The sequence below is a fragment of the Patella vulgata genome, chromosome 4 (assembly GCF_932274485.2).
Source record: "Patella vulgata chromosome 4, xgPatVulg1.2, whole genome shotgun sequence".
Classification (NCBI taxonomy): Eukaryota; Metazoa; Mollusca; class Gastropoda; family Patellidae; genus Patella; species Patella vulgata.
In genome coordinates, this window is record NC_065882.2 from 65163546 (window position 1) to 65182796 (window position 19251).

Genomic DNA, 19251 nt, shown 5'->3' on the forward strand with positions numbered 1-19251 from the left:
ACCTACTAAATAATGTACCTGTTGCCTTGATTGTAAGGCTGGATCCAAATGCTGTTTTCCATTAGAAGAACCGCCACGTAATGGGTTGCTGGCAGAGCTATCATTTAAACTTCTGCTCCACTGACCGTTCTCTCTTGTAACACCATTACGTTGACTGGTACATCTGAAATGATACAAATGGCGTGTTACTAATTATATGCTTCGTCAATGTTGAATGTTATACTGATTCACAAGACCCCAGGTTCATTTCCTTTTCAATGTGTTCAGACGTTTCATGACAGGAAGAATTGAATCTTATACACTTCTTTTTAGATGTCTCAAAGTTTGAAAGGAAACCTGCAAAAAAGGCAACGTTCTCGACTAGTCACAAATTAAGAGAAAATCGATGTTAAATGTCGGATTCTGCTCGCTATGTTCCTAATTCTCTTTCTACAAAATGTCGGTATCGTTTGTGAAATATGCAAGGTCGACCAATTTGAACGTGTTCATTAGTTTTACTATTGATACGATCATAATCTAACATTAACCTATTTCCATGCAAAAATGCGATTCCTTTCTTCTACAGACGCATTAGCTTTAATTCAAACATATCCAACAATCTGTAGGCTAAGATTAAGACAATACAACAACGGATATCGTCTTTAAACCCGCGGTGTCCATTGCTGCAGGCTTCGGCACTGTTTATTAATTCATTAACTTTATAGCTGGAGAAACCACATGAAAGCCAAAGACGACCCGGTAGAAACATGTATATCTAATAGTATTTTATCCTTGAATCTTGTAGAGGGGTTTCCTATTTAATCCAATTTAATATATCTAGTCCTTAATGATCCGACAATAATTTAATTAATCCTAAGCATTGTCATCTCTATTGGATTTCTTGCCGGGTTTAGTGCCAAGCAATATGTTTAAAGGAGAAGTCAAGCCGTTTCAGATTCTGTGTTATTTGCTATTGAATACCGTAAGAAAATAGAGTAAAAGATAATGTGGTTTAATGACCTACTATTCTGCACCGATTGGGTCAATGAAATAAGAAAAAACGGCTATCAATATATAGTTTCCTCAATACGGAGCTCTGTGTACAACCATTTCGCCTTAGACTCTCCCAGTAAATCGGGAAATGATTTTGTTAATTTTTTCACAACCAAAGATATAACTATTCGATCAGGTCTTGGAACAATTCCACTCTCTGACTCTCAGGATAGCAACACTTACGCTGGTGTGCAACTCTCGACATTTAGAACCGTATCTAATCTTGATATAAATAAGATCATCAAAGCATCACCACCAGCATTGTGCACTCTAGATCCCATTCCTACTTAGCTACTAAAACGGTGTCTTGACGTGATGGTTCCAGCTTTCACGGATATTGTAAATTCCTCTTTGGTATCTGGCTGTATGCCGGAGGTTCTAAAAGAGGCGTTAGTATTTCCGCTACTAAAAAAGCTCGGCCTTGATAAAGAATTACAGACCGGTTTTCTAATCTTTCTTTTCATTCAAAAATTATTGAGAAAGCTGTTGCATCCGAATTTAAAAGACATTTGCATAATAATAACCTCAATGAAGTATTCCAATCTGCATACAGAAAACAACGCAGCACCGAAACCACCTTATTACGTGTTCAAAATGACTAACTAAACGAAATGGATAAGAAACAAACATCAGTATTAGCGTTTGACACGATAAACCACCAAATTCTTTTTAAAAGATTGCTGAACAACTTTGGTGTAAGTGGACTAGCCCTTACCTTCTTCCAGTAACATCTTGACAACCGTACACAGACAGCTGTTATCAAAGGTTTCCCACCCAACTCAACGGCGTGCCACAGGGTTCAGTTCTCGGTCATTTATTATTTGCTACATACAGAACATCTTTAGGAAATGTCATTCGCAAACACGGTCTTAACTACCATCTGTACACAAACGACACCAAAATTTATATAGCTTTTGAGCCTTCTTCTAAACCATTTGAGGCCTGTTTATCAAATATTCGTAAATGGATTGACTCAAATTTATTAAAACTCAACGATGACAAGACAGATATAATGAAAGTCGACAGCAGGCAGCAACCACTATAATCTAAAATAGAGAACTATCAAATTGGCAATATCCCTGTTACGCCAACAGAGTGTGTAAAAAGATCTTGGTGTTTAGTTTGACTCTAATCTGGAAATGAACAAACAAATTTCGGCCATGTGTAAAAGTATAAATTTTCAGATTTATAATATTGGAAAGATTAGATCTGTCATTGATAGTGACACGACAAAAATGCTGATATCTGTAAGACAATAGTATAGGCAGGTGCATCCCACATCTAATAATTAAGTTAGTTAGTAAGTAAGACATCACGTCAGTATTATTAGATAATATTATATGATGGCCCGTTAAATGAAGGCTACTAATATGTATTATAACTTGTGAATGGCTGTTAAATACTAATAAGGTTGTTGATAACAACTTGACCTTATAAATGATCTCAGGTAGAAGCATAACTCAGACAGGGAGAGGCAGGCTTACCAAAAGACAGGCTTACCGAGAGACAAGCTTATTGAGAGACCGCTACGGGAACCGCTGTACAAGACAGAACGATGGAAGCAGACCTATATAAGGACGATGGCCGTAATGTCTATAATCTGTTATGTTCCTGTGTGATGTATTGTTTGTTAGAATTATAGATGTAATAACTTTTAATGTCTGTTCCTGTTCGACTACTGTAGTTCACTTTTGTACAATCTACCTGACAATAAAATTAAGTGACTTCAGAAACTTCAGAAAAAAGCAGTCCGGATCATAACCAAGACTAAGCCTACAAACTGGTGGTGAATGCACTAATAAAGGTTTTAGAACAGGCGCCTTTTTGTTTGTTTGTATGATAATTAGATTCACGACGACACTGAAAACGTTTGCAATTCTAGTCGAGTAAGGTACCAGCCATTTAAATACCAGATAATGAATACAATATAAAGAATTTACAAAGACTGAACTTCTCCTTTAAGGCAAAAAGTAACATCAAAATATGTGACGTGACCAACTGAGTATCACTACATGACTTGACAATATAGTAAATTATATGCTTTATCATAAAACACGAAGGCGTCGTTTAATGTTAGTCGCCCTCATAAACCAGACAGAGAAAGAAACGCAAATGCTTTAGGGCTGTTTGTGAGCAAGAAAGACTGAAACATTTCATTAAGATTTGTTATCAACCCTCTTGATTCTTGTGTATATCAAAAAATAAAAAACATATGACAACACAACGCTACCAGTACATGTCTTTGATCCGTTGGTTTTGTCGCCTACGTTATGTGTGCAAGATTTTGTAAATTTAACTCCACGTTTCTTGTCAAACACTTTCCAGAATTACAATTCCACTGGATGTTAGCTGACTGACTACAAATCCATATTCGTTTTGATCTTTAATGTTTAATAAGTCACATGTCGGAACTTACAAACCAACCATGATATCTGTAACAGACACAAACATGTTACAGCGATCAACACCATCGTGATATTTCATTAAGATTTGTTATCCACCCTCTTGATTCTTGTGTATATCAAAAAATAAAAAACATATGACAACACAAAGCTACCAGTACATGTCTTTGATGCGTTGGTTTTGTCGCCTACGTTATGTGTGCAAGAGTTTGTAAATTTAACTCCACGTTTCTTGTAAAACACTTTCCAGAATTACAGTTCCACTGGATGTTAGCTGACTGACTACAAATCTATATTCGTTTTGATCTTTAATGTTTAATAAGTCACATGTCGGAACTTACAAACCAACATTTGATCTGAAATGTCTAAAACGTCACACAAAGGAATTTTATCTTAAAATCGCACAGTCATGGAATGGTTACGGGCAGACTGATAACTTGGAACCATTTCCATGTAATTCTAATTGCTATAGCTGATGGCGACAGGTCAGTCAGCGCCCATGGCAAGCCTAGGATATAATCGCTAAAAGGGAAAGGAATATTAATTCACGAATACAAAGTAGAAGAGATAGCCAATACCATACAGCTTGAAGACTTTATAGCTGGTATATAATAAAGCAGACGGCACAATACAATATCTTGTAGATGTTATATCACGAAAAGTGGAGTGTCAACTGAATTGCAATCAATCAAATATTCGTTTCCACCCGACACATCAATCTGAAGGTGTATGTAAGTAGCTAAACCTATTCATGCCACACTAATAATTAATTGGACGCGGGTTCTTGATATATGGTCAGTACCGTGCCCACCATCAAAAGAACATAGAGTAGCTTTGATGGGTTCCACTATACACGAATTAATTAGAAGCAATGAAGTCAGTGATACGCCTGATTTTCCATAATCGCCGTAAAAAGAAGCCATATAATGAACGAAGGTTATCGTGTGTACAGTGATGATGAACTTCATGACATTCAGTTCAAGGACCACGCGATTTGAAAAATAAAACGAAGGACATCCATAAAAATTGTCCTGTGTAGAATATTCCAAATTTCTAATTCATATGCATACCGCATTTCCCAAGAGACTCACTGTACCATTTAATAACCCAAAAGAAGCAATTCGATTTTCCTTTTAAAACAGTTGAAATTGATAGAACGGCCATCTAAATGCCAACCAATATTCATCAGCGCCCGCTATTAAATTACTACGAACAAAGGAATTTGAGTATTATTTTGTAGAATTTTGTATATTATTTCAAAAAATATAGAAGAAATAAAATGGATTTTCAGACTTATCCATCATACTCTATCAGAAGATAATTGGAAAGAGACGGTATAATAACAATGCAGAAACCATTTTTAAGAAACATGAGCCAGTAGTCCAGACCAAGATATCTAACCTTTACCAGAAGAAATCACTTAAAATGTAATACAATAGATTGATGGCGCAAATAATCTGAATAAGAATGAAATAAAATGGGGGTTAAGGCTCAACTTGTCTGAACCGATTGGGGTAATGAAGGCAGGTGTACACTATACAGTGTACTATAAGGAAAATTATGCCTACTCTTATACCGAATTTAATTTATTATGGCTTCTAATTTGTACACGCTAATTTGTACACGGGATCCGTCCTGCAACACTGACAAAGGAAACCACACTGGAAAATCCGGGAGAACGTTCACGGCCAACACCTCCTGTAAATGAGCCAGCGTCCTAGCTTCTGGAAACGAACAGTTGAATATCAAATATATATCAGTGTTTTAAACTTGCTGATAATTTCGCCAGTTCTAAAAGTGGAATAAACTACTAGAGGGAGCCAAAATATATAATACCATTCTCTGGTTATGAAATTCATATTCAAACCGTTTACAGCTAACAATATTATTTAACATGCCCTTGCGCGTAAAATAAATAATGTTTAAGACTAATTATGTGTACTCTCTGTAGCAATTTTTATTGGAGAGAGTCAAGTGTCTGTGTGTGTAAGTAGGACAACTTAAGTTTTCAATAAGGAAGAAATTAGCAGTGGATGGTATCGACACAGTGCGGAATGGGAATCCCTCGGGACATCAAACATTGACAACTAACAGAAAGGCAAGGTGCTAACACGATTATTGCTCTTAGAAAGAAAACGTTTTAAAAACAGAACGTATTTAAATCAATTCCCACTACGAAACACATTTTTTTCACATAAGGATGAGATCTGAAAGAGTCAATTGAAGTGAGGGACTTCAATTGCCAAGCTTTTTGAAAATTACCACTTTCTCAACTACATTAACCCATAACCAGGCAACCAGGAATTGGTATATGCCGTCGACCGGTCACACTGTTTGCGTCATAGCAAAATGTCAACAAATGACCGGCTAAGGGTGTAACTTCAAGTTAAGAGTCAGCTTATGCGAGGATTTGTTTGTCATGGTAAAGAAAATATTATATAAATAGGTCATTTGCAAAATAACGCCAAACAAAAATAGGTAGACCCGATTGTAGAATTTGCAATTCGCAGCAGTTTAACGAAGATTATGACTATGATTGGACTATAGAGAACTATTAAATTATGGACAATGATATATCCAAAGCCTAAGACCAGAGCATCCCACATGATATCTCATTGTTATAATTCACAATAAGTTCCGTTCTTTTGACGTACTGTGGCACGGCGCAAAAATTCGACCTAGCCCCTCATGGATATAAATCAACTTATATGCCAAAAGCCACTAAATTCTGATCCACAATGTCTAAGTCAGGATCAATAATTCTACAGATAATTGACAAATTGCGCCCAATATCTTCCAAAGTTTTGAGTAGGCAGCACAGCCAGCTAGTTTCATTAAAATTTGATGGTTAAAGTGTGTTCACAAGAATGTTTGGACGGGCGGGGGTGTTAATAGCCATTAAAAAGATATATTGTTTCATAGAACTACTCGAGAAAATGTCACTTTAAGTAAATGTTCATGGCGCTGCATCATCTGGTATTGAAGTAATTATACTGATATTTATAAACTACTGTTATTGTCTTTACAGGATAAATGGTCTTCAGACAACACTAATCCCTTTCTCTGACGTTACAATTCCCGTTGTAAGACCCATGATAGTAATTAAGCTAATGTTTTGACCTTTTACCACCTGTGCGTTGGTCATTACGAGTTATATAACTAAGTCGCTTAACAGATAGACTATTAAGTCGGGATTGACCCAGCTTCCTCGCTATACCTTGGTCCTCTTTTACAAAACATTAACACAACAGTATAGATGGGAGTGGCTATTGTATGCAGTCAACACACACACAAAAATAACTGTGATATTACATCATTTTCAGACTACCGATGTTTTTCTATTGTGCTACGCGCAGTGCAAGGAAGCAGACAAGGGGGTCTCCATCTTATCTATGTCGAATTCCAGCTGTCAAGTGTTCTTTTTCGTGCAAGCCAATGTGATTACGAGAAGACCCTGACTATCCGTGACATCCGCTGACAAATGAACCGGGATTGAGAAATCGGCGGAATTTGGAACCGGGACATTAAAATAGTTCCATTGCAATTCAAATCGTATATGAGCAGGGGATTGCTATGTAATAAACCACTGTACCTTATGCTTGTCCAGATTTCAAAGTATACTGTTTGACGTCATGATTTTCCTTGAGATATTATCGCCATATCGGTAATGTTACATTTACGTTTAAAATTGAAATGCACATTCAATTAGAAATTTACGATTTGGATATGCTTTCTAAGAAAGATACCAAGTAAATAATTGAATCGGTAGATTATTAGAAATTTGTGATTTGGATATGAAAGGTACCAAGTAAATAATTGAATTGGAAGATTTGAAAGACCTCAGCTGGTCATAATCTCTGAATCTACTCACACAATGATAACATTCACCGATCGATGTTCCTACTTACCACATAATCGCCAATTATCTTGTTATTTATTTCATTTTGTAGAAGTTTGTGCAATCGAAATTTGAGAGAAAAATGTAATAACCAAGAACGAAAATAGTTTGCAAACGGACAATAAACGTGGTTAATGACACTAAAGGGTGCAACATTCAATTACTTTGCGGCAAAACGCTGGTTTTAGATAGCCCTAAATAAGATTTGTATTCCGAAGACAATGCCTTTGTCTGATATATGCTAAATTTATCTAGAAACCAAATCTTTCTTAATTCAGACACTTTTGCGTGCACTCAATCTAATACTATATGAAAGTAAATTTAGAAAGCTCCTATTTTCTTTTTTTACAAATTGGGTTCTAATAGAAAAGTAGCAAGCACAGTCTACCCTAACCAGTGGTCAAAAAATAATGTAACCTTACTGACGACAACTGTTGGAATTGCCAGATAACAAACATTCCACAATGGAAAGCAGTACCCTGTATTCATGCAGTTTTTAGCATTACCTGTCGACTATGATAAAAAGTAAGAACGTACTATATGCACCAGAGGAACCTACTATGACGTTATCTCCACTATCTTTCATATCGATCTTACTGGAATTGGCGGAGCCTTTGGCTTGTTTCAAAGAGCATCGCCTCAAGAACAATAACAAGAAAATTACCAAGTGTATACAACACCTTCCTGGTTCCAAACTGAAACATTATTTTGAACCAAATAGATCTGTAATGGCACGCATAGGTTGTATCGTGTTATCTGTAACATGTTACAGCGATCAACAATATCATGATATCTGTAACAGACACAAACATGTTACAGCGATCAACACCATCGTGATATCTGTAACAGACACAAACATGCAACAGCGACCAACATCATCGTGGTATCTGTAACAACAGGGCATGTTATAGCGATCAACAAGACCCAGTGCGAGCTAGATCTGGTTACTAAGTATGTGCTTCATGCAACATGGACTACATCCTTCAAATACGGGATCAACACGCTCACAAATGACCTAATGCACGCAATTTTGTTGCAACTGTTGATTTGGTAGCTAGTATATTTTATAATAGTTCGCTGGGGCCTCAACAGCACCTGTTTATTTTACACAAGGACAATTTCAAGGTGACACAATCACTCTATACCCATACCTCGAACGATTCGAGATTTATTAGAAAATCATCCCAGTGTCCGATATTTTTTCAGTCGTTGGTTAAGGTCTTGTCTAGCCAGACCAATATCCATCATCCTACACAGAGGTCCGAATAAAATGATAGTAAGTTTACGCCTGTGTAATTTGATAACAAAGGGAAAATTTATCAGAGTTTACTAGGGTGGCCAATAATCTAAAATTTATTACCTGTCCATAGAGATAGTTTTAAAACTTTTTTCACAAAATAAAGATCTTAAAATGTCTAGACATGCAACCAATCAATGTAAGTTTTTAGTCCATTAATAATTCAATCAGGGGAGGCTTTACAAGTTACTGTTCTATTAAGCTGCGATGATCTTTTATATGTCTATATACGAACACGATTTACGGGAAGTTGCGTCCAAAAACAGAAGCTAGCGCTGAAGATAAGAGAAAGTTGGCCTCAAGAGAAGGCGAATAAAATTTTACTTTACGTTATAAATTGTCTTTTGGCCATTAATTTGTCTGGATTGGAAACAGTAAAAGCTAATATTGTTCCTCATAAAACAAATCTTTTCTTTGAATGACATCTACATTACCCAATCAACAAACAGGTCGATCATCATAGAACACTTTAAAACCTCTTCAGCCATTCCTGCTACCAATTTTCTTAAATTAAAAGGCTATTTGACAGAAAAGTAACACCGGTATATTGTATTAACTAGGTGTTTAATCGTAGACAAACACTATACTTTATCACTTTTAAACACAAATCCATTTCATAATTTAATTATCTATCAGTTCAAGGGAATTATAAACTGTGGCTTTTTTTGTAACACAAGGAACCAAATGAATGTATTGACGAATTCATGAAATCGCCGAAATCGCCAGCTAAGTTGCTATTCTGGTATACCGACCTTACCCATGTCTTTGTCTCGTCCTTTTTCAGTTGAGATATTTTTTTAATTTTAATATTTTTTTCTTTGAACACAGCCTCAAGGTCTGGCCCATTCATGTTGAAAACAAAGACTGTCGCTTGATATAATGCTCATGTGTTTGCAAGGAGCGGTGTGCGATAATTGTTCCTGCTAGAAATGAAATAAATTTCAGCACAAAGCATGCTAAAAAAAGCACGGATATACGCACGGAATGCAATGTGCTATGGGGAGAATTTTCGTCAGGAATTAAAATCAACAATAGAAGAGTAGACCTCGTCTTTCATAACAACCCGACAACCTTTCCTTGCCAGACCTTCAGTCTTGCACCACTGACAAAGGCAAACGTGGCCAGACTCTCACGGCCGTCATCGGGTTCGAACACGAGACCTCCTGGACAATGGGCCCTCGCCATACTCACTGAGTCACGTCCCGACTACAGAACTCTTCGATTACATGTTCTATCATTATATATCGAAGTCTCTTGACCTGGCCAAAATTTACTTTTACTTTTAATAACAATTATTCATAAACAGCCAGTTATCTATGGATGATGATATTCAACTAAAAACGTTTTTTTTTTTAGATAACATTAACAACTATAATGCATTTTTAATGATCTATTTTTTTATTACGTTGTTGATGTTTGTGTTAATGGTAGGTAACCTGAGTCGGCGTTTTGTACAGTCTCCAAAGACTAAGGAACTTTATGATGTATAGCAAATTTCCAATATAATCGCTGCCATTATTGCCAGTTTAAAGAAATATATTATACCCGCATCGGAGGCGTCAAACAAAATTGTTCAGAATTTCGGAGTATTCCAAGTGATTAAATTTCTACATGTAAATTACCACAAACAACAATATCAAAATGGAGATAAAACTTCAGATAACAGAAGATGAGCATAATTGATAAGACCTTTATTAAGAACATGAAATAGACATAATTCGGGAGGAGCTCTATTCCAAGTCTGACTTACTGTCGTTGTTGTTGTTGTTTATTACAGATTTAACGTCCAATACAATGAATATGATATTATGGACAGAGACTGACTTACTGTCAGTAAACTCCTGCTTATATAGCGTCCAACAATTAGGGAAAATGGATAAGAGTGATCATCATATATGGTATTGTTTATTTATCAGATTGTGAATATTATGATATCTGTAACTGCACTGCGTATTTCCTTTGAAGTCATTATCAGGTCATGGTATGATGCACTGACCACGACTACATTCTCTTTGAAGTCCTGCCGAGTGTTGTACACAGATCATGACGTGTAGCTTGTAAAGGACATATTGAATTAATTACATGTTTAATTACAACATAGGCAATCGTGACTTTAGAAAAGTGCATACAGAGTTAAAAGGTCAATATTATATATATTATCAAGAAGCAGCTGTAGGTCAATAAGTTCAATTTAATAAAAGTTATAGATCACTTTGTCACAGTTTTAACCAGATTTAAGTCCAGAATTATATATGTATATTAAGAGCGCCAGAGTTTGAACATAATATAAGTATCCAAACCAACTTTATTCTTATACCGGGATACTATATTTAGCTTCAGCACTCATAGAATAACAGTTCGTAATAAATATCCGAAGACAGACTCGAGTGACACTGGAACACATATTGCATAAAAATAATATCAATTTATATGTCTAAGCAATAAATGAAATTCGACTCAAGCCAACAAATTGATACACCTAGAAAATTGAGACCGACACCGTAACAATTGATTAATACATATCTTGATTAAATTTACAAAACTCACAATGATCCAAATATGTCATAAACGAGACAGATCTATGTTCAAGAATTACTTTTCACAGAGGTCATTTATAAGGACATTCGGTCTCATAACAATTTTCTTCATGAAAATGATTCGTCTAGGAGAATCTGTTTTCAAGATTATTTCCATTAAAACTCGAAATTGATCAATCACAACCTGTAATTCAGATTCCAATCACGATAAATGTCTACTGTTTGAAAATGTGATTTCGTATGTTTCAAATAAACTTTAAAAAACACTTAAAGACCGTTATTCATTCAATCATTCAATTACAGAGCACCCAGTGAAAGAGTTAAACATATTGTCCTTATACCTGGCCAAAACTGTTCCATTATTGTTCTTTAGTGATCGATGAGACTTCTATTTCTACAGTACAAAAAGGGGGGATAGCCTCATATACACACACATTTACAACATATTCTATAAATCGTCAAAGTCAGGAAATATAGACTTTCAACAGCTATTTTTCTTTAAGGACATAATTATCATCCATAACTGATAAAAAATATATTTGTAGAACTCTTATGATTTAGAAATAATTCTCTTCATGCTAAAGAAACAAATCTTCGCTCATTTTAAATACTTTTTATGAAGGCTCAAAGAAAAAGAAACAGAACGACAGATAGATTAAATGCTGAGAAGATGGCAACAAAATGAATGTCCTTTATTCCATTGTAGTTACATTCGCTGTTGGATAAAGAAAGTGCATCATTGATTTAAGTTATAAAAGCCCGCATTTACATAACTCCTAGCAAAACGTGCATATAAACTTGTCAAATGACAAAAAAAAGACAGCCAAACACTGTTAAAAACAGTGGTTAAAATATTCTGTTTTGCTTATTGCTTGTATAATGTATTATTCCAACGATTGCTAATCACTACTCCGAACAACTTTTAAAGTTTGATTTGTAGAAGGCTGCATTAAATAATAGTGCCATTTTATTCCGTAAAACAATTTTTGACTCATAGCAAGATGTTTGTTTATAAAAAGAAACTTTAACAGACAGCTGTTTTAAAAAGAAAAATAGTCCAAGATTATAGCACACTGTGTCAACACGTGAAGAACCTTCCTATTTGAAAGTTCCAAATCAAAATATTGCTTTACAAGGTTACATAACCCATTCAATTAGATTCTTTGATTGTATGAATCACTAGGTAAACCACTATAAAGTTGGTAACTATATGGAAGTGGTTATCCAGACACTAATACAGTTTGGAACCTGTGGATTTCTTCTGACCATCCGCACACATTATTTATTTGCACAGATGACAAAAGTGCCCAAGTGCCCTGCATGTAGAGCTAATAAGTTTTATTGAAAAATATGTATGACAAACATATTGGCGTGCACGTAAAGATCCCTTGGCAGTTGGAGTTCGACATAAGAGTAGGCCGTAGCGCCGCTGCCCGGGCAAAATTTCCCTCATAGCCCGTCTTCAATAGCCCAGTTTAGGAGCAGAACAGTAGGACGTTAAACCCCATTTCATTTCACGTGCAATACGTATCTCGACTAAAAGCCTACACATGCTTAGGAAGCATCAGAAAAGATAAATGATTGTTAACGATGTAAGTACGTTATTAATTGGAATCGCAATACCAGGAATTGTTCCATCATCAGAGCTTTTGACCTTTTATTCCTGGTAATGATTTAAGTATTTATAATGGTTAGTTTGCATGTAGGATTTGTCCATGCTGCTCTCGACATTTATTTGCTAATCATCAGCGATTAATCCTGTGTCAACACAACCATTTAAACCGTTGAAGGCCAGACTAATGACCGTGAAAACGACAAACTGTCATATAAAGAGAAAGAGTGAGAAGTAAAGATGGTTTCCAGGAGACAGAGAACTGATTTAGCGTAACTACAACAAATTAAAGGCTAGCGGATCTAAATGATACAAGGGAACTATGGTCGAGGAACGGCTAAGGATCAGTAGACCATTTCAACATTTAATCATATTTTATTGACTTTCATAAGGTTCAATCTCTGGTCAAGCCATATTTTATAAACATTATTGTTTCCTTATCAATATCTCTATGAAATAAAACAGAGTATCTAACTCGAATGTTTAATTATGTTTAACTAAAAGCGTCCCTACAATCTGTATCAACATTGCGATCGTTGCGATAATTTTATCAGTAAAATGACAATCGTCGTGCTAATTAAATCAACGCGCTATGGCCTTTGTCGTTATTTCTTTTTTAAATTCGCACTTTTGAAAATTTATAATGTACTATCGTGACTAAGAAATCCTTGTCCAAGGCGTTCATTAAATATGACAGATAACACCCCATACGAGTCTCTTAGTCTACATTCTTAAGCACTGCGAGGCGGGTTTCCGCTGGGTTTATAAACTTAGGGGACTTTTTCAACACATCGCTTTCCTGAAGATGGCTGTTTTCTGTCAAGACGGCTGGCCCTGTTTTATAAAGGTCTTTTCTTAAATCACTTACAGCTTCTACTAATATTAAATCAATATTCACTACTTATTAGTGACCATTCGTGAGAAGAATATTGGATTAGCCAAGTGGTCAAATCGATAAGAAAGAAAATATCCTTAAAATGGACATTAAGTTAATATTTAAACAGAGAAAATGTCTGTCTTGTAGCATTTTACACTAAGTTTAACATTTGGACATTTTAAAAACTCTAAAGGGTTCTTTATTAATTTTATCGGCCGTCTATGGATTTATACGGATTTATTTCACGATGGGTAGCATCGTAACTCAGAAGCCAGAGAGAGAGAGAGAGAGAGAGGGGCGAGAGAGAGAGTGAGAGAGAGAGAGAGAGAGAGAGAGATCTACTAGGTCATTTCGGCACAAACATAATATGGTGAATTCATCGATAATAATATTATGTCTGAGCGTAGGAGTCGCTCAGTTATAGAAGGAAACATCACCACGGATATTGTAACTATAAAAATAAGCGAATGAGGGGCGTTACACAGATACAAATGTTATCGAATTTTCTGATATATCTATTTAATAATAGTTTATTTATCAGAACAAACTCTTCGTACAGATTGGTAAGATAATCAACTGCTGACAGAGCTTGTTTTTTTTAGGTCGTTTCTTAAAATAACCGGATAAAAATAAACCAAAAATCTTCCTGTCACTTCCAGATTCATTAATATTTTCTAGAATTTGTTCAATATTGACGAAAGAATTTCACGATAAGCCGATAAGTCCACTATTGCTTGATCTTTACTCTTAGACTACACATAGGCTCTGTGTAAACTAGTTTGATATTTGACATAGGACAAGTAAAGCATTAGCTTTATCAGCAAAGTTTCCAAGCTCCTTGTTTCCTGTCAGGGAAGAATTTTTTAGATTGTACACGATGCTAATGTTTTTGTTAAAAGAAAACTAAATATTATTTATTTGTGTGTCAAAAACGATCATAATGGAAACTGTGGGTGTCCGATTGATAGATTTTCAATTATCATATGGATACTCATTCTTCTTCCGAGTGTGTCATTTCTGTATTATGATGCAATGGAACATCTAAAAAAATAAAATAAATTACTCTATCCACTTCTTCTTTTATAAATTAGAAATTACCACTCTTCGTGGTATTTTAAAGAAATGGCCAACACTTTTTGACGATATAGAGAGAAATAACAAAGGGGCATAAAGGTCATTTTTGAATACCAAATTTAATCAGATAAATGTGCGCTCTCTCACTTTTTTCTTCTATAAATCGGAAACTTACTTTGATTTGGATTTTTTTTAAAGAAATGGCTCAACAATATTGACAAAACAGGGGAATAAATTGTGAATAGCCCTAAAGATCACCGTACAAGTTATTTGCCAAGTTTGGGTTCTATTTAAATAGTCATCCGGTAATACAACTTGGCCAATCTCTATAATGGCTTATCAAGATACCTCTTCCTGTGTGGGTTTCACTATTATCAATCTAAAGGCCTTCTTCAGCATTTGCATTTAAAAAAAACAACATTATATAATTTTATAATTAACTTCGTCTTGAATCAACAGAAGCTATTTCATTCAATATTTCGTCAAGTGTCAAGGCGTTTTTATTTTCATTCATTACACACAAAAAGCAAATATTAAGATTTTCTAACGCGGGTTATTGAATCTGTTAGGTATTGTGGTGTTATTTTTTAAAAAGAAGAAATTGTCATGAAAAATTGAATGGAGTTAACTTAATACGGTTAACCAGCATGATTAGGTCATCTGTTGGGCCTTGTAATCAGGAAAACACGGATTATAGACCAAGTTTGGGTCATATGTCCACAATAAATTAAGCAACTTAATTATTACAAACGGCCAACCATTTAGACGGACTGTGATATCGCAATTCGAGCATAAGTCACAAGTAGTTCGGTAACGCTAGCGTTCAGCAATTCATCGTCTTGCAAGTGGTCCCTACAATAAAATTTGTAAATTTTCACCAATAACTCGGATTTGTTTCCGGTCGATACCGAGGTTCGCTACTGTCGAGAAAGTATATATCTTTATAATTGTGTTAGTATTTCTACAAGTGAAAAGAAGTAAACACCCACTCTTGTCATTTCAGAAGCACAGTTACGAATGACCGAGCGATTGTAAAAGTAAAACAACAAATTATGAATTTTTTTTATCAATATTAAGTGCTTATGTGTGTGAAATATTTTGCTGCGCAATAAACTGGTTATTAATAATAAATATATCACCGATTTGTTGATAAGAAGAATACTTTAGTGAAGGAAGCAAAACAAGAAAATTGGATTTTTAGAGATAAGAACAGATTCAGATTCAGATAAACATTTATCGCGAAGGTATTACAACTTACTTCCTCTTTATCGTTATAAGAAGCTTTGTTCATTCTCGATATAACCCAGTGCCCTGCAGATCTATACGATAGTCCTGCTGTATAGTAAAATAGTGCTAGTTGACTCAAGTGTTCCCGAAGTCCAGCCCAGTCGATTTATAATATATTTCGTATTATTATCTTCCGAAATTTTAGTCAACCTAACAAAATGTATAAACCGTTACGGCTAGGACGACTAGTAGCTTTACGTTATTGGTGAGAATCTAAACAGAGCTTAAACAATCAGACATATTAAAACTAGCGATGCTGCTATTGTGATAGTAATTACACAGAGGTTGTACAAGTATGTCACTGATAGTTTGGTTTGAATTCTTGACGGGAAACATCGGTAGATCAACAGGCATTGCTCTGGACCCAGTCGATGAGGTCCTACAGTATTCTCCAGTTTGGTTTCCCCTGGTCGGGGGTGTAGGGTGAAGGGTCTGGCAAGGAAACGGCGGCTAGTCGTGCACATAAAAGAACCCATGATAGCTGAAATTTGATTGTTTGCGATACCACTTCTGTGAAAGCAGACGTTAAATCGCCAGCTACTATTACAGAAATTCGATGATGAATACACGGAAAAAGCCACTGTCGAAGCAAAATGTCACTAGGTTCTGCAGCCTGCTTTCCCCTGGTCAGTGATGGAGGATAAAGTTTCTGGCAAGGAAACAACGTCTAGTCGTGCACGTAAAAGATCCCTTGATGATTGGAATTCGATTGTCTGCGATATCATTACTGTGGAAGCAGACGTCAAACCACCAACTTTTGCTACTGGAATTCAATGATGAACAAACGGAAAGGTCAATCAATGCAGACAGTTCATAGCGCGCGCCAATATTCATGAGCCCGATTGGTGCAGAAAATCAAACGTTAAACCCCAAACATTTCGAATGTTTGATAAGGCTTAACTGCTGATCTATATGCTGTTTCCTAAATCCTGCACAGAAATCTGAATCGAGGGTGAGGGTCATCGTGTATGAGTGCATATTGTCTAAATCTCCTATTTCTTTTAAATAACAAGCTTATATATATTATATTGTAATTTAAACATATTTTTCTACTTGTCTTAAAAGTAGGTACATGAGTTGGGTTTATTATATCTATTGTTGAATTGAAGTATTGCCAAGCGACTTAATAAGAAACGCGATCGCTTTTATTTTAAAGCTGAAATCTATATCCTTTTGTTGCTGAAGTAGAAAGAAAACAATAATAGTTGTTAGGCATAACAGTATTCAATTTATTTTCTAGCTTCAAGCTTATTGATTATACGTTAAGACAATAACCACATTTTTCGAGGAGTTGACAGCGACCCATGTTTTCATATTATTTTATTTAAATGTCACATTATCAGATTGCACCAAGCAAGATAATCTCATTGCCCAGATGCTATTTCATAAATAATAAGTATGGCATGCTTACTTTTCTAAACACCTGATACCACTTCAGGGGGTTGGTATAGCTTACTGTATTAAACATCTGGTATGTTATCATTGGCGTCGATGCTATCTTAAACCCGTGTGAAACAAAAAGATACATTAAACTAGTAAAGTTGCGAGTGTCGTGCAAGAGACAGGATATGTTTCTGTCCTTTTAAAACATCTGATAAAATTTCAATTGAGGAGTTCACACAGTTATTACAAACATCTTTGGTACTGAATCGAATCTCTGATGTAAGAATTTGGAACATCTGCCTTTCGGAGTCTTGAATAATTAATGCCAGAGAAGGTCATATATGTTGCATTATGTTTTTAAAACACAGATAGAAATAGAAATCAGCCCATGGATAATGTCACTGATGCTATTTTAGATGTCACCGTACCGTAACCATCTGTCAACGTACAGATCACCATTCATATCTTTTCTAGTAAATTCTGAATATCTGAATAATCCAGATGTTGTTACCCATTTGGGGGTCAGGAACAAATATAAAACAAATATTAAATCTATTTCCGAATAAACCAAACTACCAATCTAATTGCGTAAACTATAAGGAATGTCCGCAACGGACCAACAGTTGCTACTTCCGCCAACCAAGTTTCACCCAGGAAGAAATGAATGAAATGGGGTTTAACGTTCTACTGTTCTGCTCTGAACTGGGCTAATGAAGACGGGCATACGTCATACAGCGTGCTATGAGGGAAATTTTGCCCGGACAGCGGCACTATGGACTACTCTTTTATCGAATTCCAACTGTCACACGGGACCTCGGTTTTTCGTACCATCCGAACGACTAGACAGCTGTTCTTGTTAGGCCCTCCGTCCGGCATCACTGACAAGGGGGAAGCACGCCGGAAAATCTGGATGAACTTTCTCGGCCTATGCAGGGATCGAACACCCGACCTCCAGGCTAGCGAGCCAGCTTCTTACCCACTTAGCCATCGTGATCCCCAATAAAGTTTAACAAACTAGTTTCATAATATGGCTATCGGTAAAACAATTGAACGTTAATACATAAATGTGCCTAGAATAAAACCTCTGGCAATATTCATTAAGAAACACATCAATCTTTTCCCAAACACCTTGAAACTAAATAAATTGTTTTGCTTCCATTACAAAAAACTTCTCGGGTTAAAATGGCCCAATTGCTAGTGATAAACGTCTTGCGTGTGCTGAATAGAAAAATCATAAATAGCCATTTGTAATGGCAGCATTTCAAGTCTTGCACCAACCATGTTGAGAGCGATTATCATTAGTTTTATGGTAAGAAAGATAATTTTATTTTTCTGGAAACGCATCGGGATGTGGTTTCAACTCGATTTTTAGAAAACAAAATTAATTGTGAACAACTTAATTGTGTTTTTTTTACTTATTCGACCATCTAAAGTGTTTGTCCTGAAGGGTTTTATTTTGCTGTCTCGTCATAAAAGAGTATGAACTACATATTAATATAGTAGACAAATTCGGTCTAATGAGATCAATTACGGCCCACTTCTGATAGCTCAATAATATTTTGAAAAAATACTATGTCTTTTTTCAAGGGTACATACGTTTACTGTAAACTCGGGCAAATTAACCCGCTATGTGATGAAAGTGTGGTGTCAATTCAAATCATGATTATAAGAAACAAGTTGATGGTGATTTAAGGACCAATGGATTGATTTTTGTAGGAGACCTAATTATTTTGTCAACAAGTAAAAATAAAGTCATTGTTCATGTCCATATATATATATATTATATGCATCAGAAACATCACCTATTGTTTCGGGTTTTTGTTTAAAGCATACTGATCTGTTCCCTGGTCTA

At 35.6% G+C, this 19251-nt stretch overlaps 1 protein-coding gene across 1 annotated transcript in view; it reads right to left on the reverse strand.

Moving 5' to 3' along the window:
- LOC126818790 (cholecystokinin receptor type A) overlaps window positions 1-19251 on the reverse strand; it is a 53871-nt gene that overhangs the window by 19364 nt on the left and 15256 nt on the right. Inside the window, exon 4 of the mRNA XM_050546358.2 lies at window positions 19-163. Within this exon, the coding sequence (XP_050402315.1) occupies window positions 19-163 (145 nt within the window). The remainder of the gene's footprint in view (window positions 1-18; window positions 164-19251) is intronic.